The 6,345-nt window shown below is 35.2% G+C and overlaps 1 protein-coding gene across 1 annotated transcript; it reads right to left on the reverse strand.

The window, feature by feature from the left end:
• Positions 1-277: 277 nt before the first annotated feature.
• LOC306864734 (lymphocyte antigen 86-like) lies at positions 278-2,255 on the reverse strand. Its single transcript, XM_079408933.1, has 5 exons — positions 2,053-2,255; positions 1,336-1,422; positions 1,123-1,251; positions 966-1,018; positions 278-877 (listed from the first exon to the last, which is right to left on the reverse strand). Exons 1-5 carry the CDS (start codon positions 2,195-2,197, stop codon positions 794-796), a joined length of 498 nt encoding a protein of 165 aa, XP_079265059.1. The 5' UTR covers positions 2,198-2,255; the 3' UTR covers positions 278-793.
• Between the last annotated feature and the right edge of the window lie 4,090 nt (positions 2,256-6,345).

A 6,345-nucleotide genomic window follows, 5' to 3' on the forward strand; every position in this document is an offset into this window, starting at 1 on the left:
ATATTTGTAAACATTGTGCAAAACAAATGAAGGCAAAGTGCTACTGATGACAAAGCCTTACAACTGTTTAAGAATATTTATTTTTTATATTTAATATTGCGACCTATGCAGCTCAAGTTAATTGTTTAACATGTCGACTATATAAATCAGAGGCTCTCTGGCAGTGGTGTGAGTTTGGGCCGTTTGGCTAATTTCAAGTCTCCTAAAAGATAGAATTAAATCATATTTTTGAGGAAATTACAGCTTTTTGGGAAATGAAACAATAAAGATATGTGATGATATTTACCTTGATGTTTCTTTATTTTATTCACAGATACCGTCTCATACTGTATGCTTTTCACTAAAAGTGTCCTCCATAATTTTCAGGAGAAAAAATAAATAAATATATTATTTGTGACTTTTTTTTTCCAAACACTGAAATAATTTTCCCAAAAGAAATATTGAAATTTGTATTTTTTCACTCCTTTTTTGTAATAATTCTCTTTTCTCTCTCTCTCTCTCTCGCTCTTTTTTACTTCTTTGTGTTTGTATTTTATTATTTAATGGATTTTAATGAATCAATAAATCAAAAATCACACACGCTGACATTTACTCAGTAGTTCCCATAACTGTACAAACACCAATTAGTCTCTCATAGAGGAACAACACAAATAACTTAAACATTCCTTTGCTGAAATGCAGTAATATAAGAATAACATCTGAGTTCAACACTATGTAATATGATTACCACAGTGTAATACATTTTACAGTTGCTCTCAGCTGAAGAACAGGTCCTCTGCTCTTAAATTAAGGATCAATGAAAGCTGAGAGTTGCATTCACACAGGCAATCAGGAAGCCATCTTGATTTATTGCACGTAGTTTAAGATCAAAATCAGCCTGTGAAAAAACACAAGACATATTGCAAATAATGGCCATGTTCGTTTTCAAAGTAACATGCTGTTTAAATGGAATACACAAATCAAACCTTTAGAGGAAGATCTATTTTTGACTTAAATGATGACTCGACGGTGATGATTTCTGGAGAAATCAAAATTGAACGCATTATTCCTAATAATGGCATATTGCAATCTATTTATAATAAAACTGTCAAAGGTGACCAATATCGTTCTACGCTCACTCACCTCCTCTCCTGCTTCCACAAAACTTGAAACGTGGGAAATGAGGAAGACAGAGGGGGTCGTCCCGTTTCAAGATTGTGTGATGATTTAGCCACAGCTCAGATGAGGAATAAAGCTCATCGATGGACTGCCCTGTGGAAAACACACGCTTACTGCCTGACGGCTTCATGTCATTTATCTGAAACGTGATATTAATGTGCAAAGACGAAAACTCACTCAGAATCAAGGCCAATCTGATTTTTATAAGATCGGTTAATCTCTCAGGGCAAGGCAGGAAAGTTAAACCTACATCCTGCAAAGGGTCTGAGACAATGAAATGGAAAAATCAAAGCAATTCACTAAACATTTTAAAATGAAAATGAAAGATAAACCGACACAAACGCAGAAAACACACACTACTGTTCAAAAGCTTAGGGTCAGTATAGGAAAAAAGGAAGTCTCTTCTGTTTACCAAGGCTGCATTTATTCCATCAAAAATACAGCAATAATATTGTGAAATATTATTATATTTTCAAATAACTGTTTTCTATGTGAATACATTGTAAAGTATAATTAATTTATGTGATGAAATCTGAATTTTCAGCATCATTACTGCAGTCTTCAGTGTCACATGATCTTCAGAAATCATAATAATATACTGATTTACTGCTCAACAAACATTTCTGATTATTATCAATGTTGAACACAGTTGTGCTGCTCAATAGTTTTGTGGAAATTGTGATACATTCAATTTTTCAGGATTCTTTGCTGAATATAAAGTTCAAAGGAACAGCATTTATTAGAAAAAGACATTTTTTGGAACATATAAATGTCTTAACAGTCACTTTGAATTCATTTAATATCTCCACAGTGAATAAAAGTATTAATTTCCTAAAACATATGTTTTACTGACCCCAAGCTGTTGAACAGTAGTGTATGTCACACTGATCTCACCGCAGCTCCTGTAGGTCACCGTAATTCTTTCAGAGTCACAGACTGTGTGAACCGGCCACTGGGGATCCTGAGAGTGAACCCGACTCATCTGAACCATGATCAGAATCAGAACCAACAACATACTGACACACAGTCGTGTCTTCATAGCTTGCAGGTCGCTTTAGATCGAGTCTGACTAGCGTAGGTGAAATACGTGCTGGAACAATGTCAGCACGTCACACGTTTCACTTCCCATCTTCATGTCAATACATCTATTTAACATGCGCTAGAGCTATTTCCTAATTTCCAATAAAACACGATATAATTATGTAAACTGTATTTGTAATAGTTCCTAAATGATTACACTCTGTAAGAACAGCATTTTATATGCCCTGACCTCTAGTTTGATGCAGAGTTTAACAGTTCATCTAAAAAGCATCGCAATTAAATCATTCATCTAAAAATTTCCAACTTCTCTTTTCATTTTAGTACTTTCTGTAATGAAATTAAAATATATAATATTTCAGAGTTTCATTTTCCATGTCATTCTGGTTTGTTAGTCTGTCTCACAATTAAAATTTTTATTTTTTATTTATTTATTTTAAATGAACTTTTTCAGAAATAATGAATAGGTATAAAAGCAAATTCATTCTCTTCTTTTTCAGATACAGCATTGTTTAGCACTGTTTATGCTGGTAGTATCAGTATCACTTTTTTCTTTTATGAGGATCATAAAGTTTGTCACAAGTTTGAAGATTATATGGATAAAAATGTAACACCAACCAGCTATACATCATCCTTCATAACTATTAAGGTTTTATCTGCCGAATGGCCACTTTTTGTCCTGCTTATGAAAAGAAAGAGGCCTTAGAGTTCATAGACCTACAATTGATCCGTGACTAAAAATACATCTTTCCATTAAGGGGCAATATTTGCTCCCTTAAAATGTTTTCTATGGTCATTTTTAGCATAAAAATTAAGCCCCCCCCCCCCCCCCCCCCCTACACTATTGCTTGTGTGACAGTGATTAGGAAGAGCTTTTTACCTTTCTTAGGTTGACATGCTCGACAGATTTTAAATCAAGAGCCTTGGTTTACTACTAATTTGACTGGTTCATAGAGCCTCTGTTCTCAACTTCCAAAAAAAACCCCAAAAACGTGTCCCTTTTAGACTTGCACTTTCCATTTACTAATGTCTTTTTTTCTTAAAAAAACTAAACAAAATTAACACTATCTTTTCTAATCGTTTTGTATTCTGTCTGTTTTCTTTTTATTTATTATGCAATTAAATTTTTTTTGCTACATGTAGGGTACTGCATCAAGATAACTGAGACTTGTTATAGAACTTGCATATTATTGCACTTTTGTTGATTTTGATTGCTTCCATTGTCCACATTTGTAAGTTGCTTTGGATAAAAGCGTTTGCTAAATGACTAAATGTAAATATAAACTTCATTTGGTGCAAAAACATCTTAAAAGCCTGTGCTGTTTATTTAGGCTGTCCTGGGTCATTTGATATCACCCTGTTGAAAAAAACAGCATATGCTGGTTAGGTATGCTCTGAAGCATGGCAGCTGGTACTTAGCTGGTCCTAAGCAACTAGCTCCTGCTCAGGACCAGCTCATATCCAGCTCATAACCAGCTCAGGACCAAATAAGGACCAGCTTAAACCAGCTCAAACCAGCTGCCATGCTTCAAAACATACCTAACCAGCATATGCTGTTTTTTTCAACAGGGTAGAGGGCAGGCAAAACTAAACTGTGTTGTGTTCTGGATTCTTGGAGCTACAGTTTAAAAACACAGTTGATTTCAATAACACAAGAGCTCTCAATTGACACTTGTGAGACTTAGCAAAGCCCTTCAGTTAATTGATTATTCAACAGACTCAGGACACCAAACATCCTATGGACATGTGCGCCAAACAATAGTGTTTTGATTGATTTGGGAAGGAGTGGAAAATGTGGTACTCTCCAAAATGATTAAGATTTTAGGAGTCATTCATGTGTGGAAAACGACGGCTGCACAGCTGTTCCTCCATCTTGGCTAAGCTTTTAATGTTGTTACAGAAATGGTGAAGCTGATTGATTGGTTCTTGTCACATGACCTGTGGTAGGCTTGCAGCATTGTGAAAAGTTGTGATATTTTCATCTTATTTTTATGTCTTATCATATTTCCATGCAACAAAATCAGTGACTTGCATCCGAGTCAACGAGATGGAGGGAAGTTAAATATTGAAGGGCATTAAAAAGAGAAGTAGAACAGAGCTATGATGGTTTCTGCTGGCTTGTGTCACATTGCTTGCATCTGGTGTAGACAGGGTTTCAGTTCCTTTAGCAATAACTCAGTGACATCTGCTTTATGGGAGTTGCACTACAAATAATATTTGGTTGAGTTTTATTTATTATTAGTCCTTATCTTAGTTACAATTTTCCAAACTTACATTTACAATTGCACAAAGAGCTTTGTAAAAGCAATAAATGTTTGTTGCTGCTATACATTATAACTTATCAACAGATGACTGGATCTCCCCGGGTTGGCAAGGAAGTCACAGTCAGTGTTGATTTCCAGAATCCCTATTATTTCTCCTGCAAAAGGTTCAGCTCCGCATTGATGGACCTGGTCTGATAACAACCAAACTGAAACGTTACAGGTAAACTTTATATTTATTTCACATTGGCAGGTGAAATAAAGCAAACGCAAATAGATGTTGCAATAACTACTACACCATATCCATAAACACCTCCAGACATATACGAAGACAAATACAGTATTTCTTTTTTTGTGCATATAGGCCTACACTATATACATTAACTTATTTAATTCATTTTTCTGTGTGACACCTGTTTATGTTGCGGTCATGAATGAGCATACAGAGAAAACTAAACACACCTTTTGGCTGAATTCTCTAAATATTTAGTCTCTTTTGTGTGTGTTTCCACTTGCAGCCAGATATTACCTGGTGCCTCAGTGAACTATAAAGTGTCACTGTTCCCTCGATCTCTGGGGAAGAAGGTGCTGATGGCGTGTCTAGACTGCCCTCTACTGAGACATGTCACCAATCAGCTGGAACTTGAAGTAGTGCAAGACTACAGTGTGAATGGGAACAATATAGAGAAAAGACAGGGAAAGTGGAACTGAAGAGAAAACACAATCGCAGAGTTCCCTGCACCATTGCTTTGCTTTCCTAAGCAAATATGTTTTTGCCAAGAATTAAATAATTAAATGCTACATCTCAAATTCCTCCTGATCACCAAACTGAATTTAAAAGAATAGTTTGCTCAAAAATGATGCAGACTCTCAATTTTTCCAAACCTTTATGACTTTCTTTGTTCAACAGATATTTTGAAAAACAGAACAGAAATGTATGTAAGGTTTGGACAACATGGGGGTGAGTTAATGATGACAGAATTTTAGTTTTTGGCAGAACTATCCCTTTAAATCAGCTAGTCTTAGAACTATGATAAATAATGACATCCATGATCTGCAACATAGCTAGCTTGAGTTTTTTTCTCCAATGTATTGTTGTTGGATTACTGTAACTCTCTCTATCTCGGGATTTCTAAATCTTCCATCGCTCGTCTCCAATTAGTTCAAAACGCTGCTGCTAAATTCCTCAAAGGACAACGTAAATTTGATTCTGTTACTCCTATTCTGAAATCGTTACATTGGTTACCTGTGCATTTTAGAATTGAGTTCAAAATTCTTCTCTATGTTTTTAAATCTATAAATAATCTGGCACCGAGCTATTTATCTGACCACCTTTATCTTTACAACCCTACTCCAAGTCTGAGGTCTGATAGAGTCTTTGCGGTTGCTGGTCCTAGGTTGTGGAACAGCCTTCCAGCCTATATCAGATCGGCACAGTCTAACGTTTTTAAATCATCTCTTAAAACCTATCTTTTTTCCTTGGCTTTTAATTCACTGTGAATTTATGGTATGAATCTGTGGGCTATATCTTGTGTTTTATGTCTTTGTTTGTGCAGCACTTTGGTCAGCTGTGCTTGCTGTTTTTATATGTGCTATATAAATAAAACAAACTTGAACTTGAATGTATTGTACCGTTGCCTAACAATGTACCAGTTCTTCAGCTGATAAAACGTACAGGAAACCATTATTTCTAAATGGTTTTAATGGTTTGTAATTTTGTCATTTGTAGTGGAAACCATTAGAATTTCTGTGATGGATTCTATTTTTCTTTTCTAGCACAGGGTTTGGTGGTCAGTGTGTAAATGTATGTTTATGTTCACATTACTTTTGTATGAAGACATCTACATTGGCAAAAGTCAATTACATGAATTTTAAAATGTAAATATTG

The sequence above is a fragment of the Barbus barbus genome (assembly GCF_936440315.1).
Source record: "Barbus barbus genome assembly, chromosome: 46".
Classification (NCBI taxonomy): domain Eukaryota; kingdom Metazoa; phylum Chordata; class Actinopteri; order Cypriniformes; family Cyprinidae; genus Barbus; species Barbus barbus.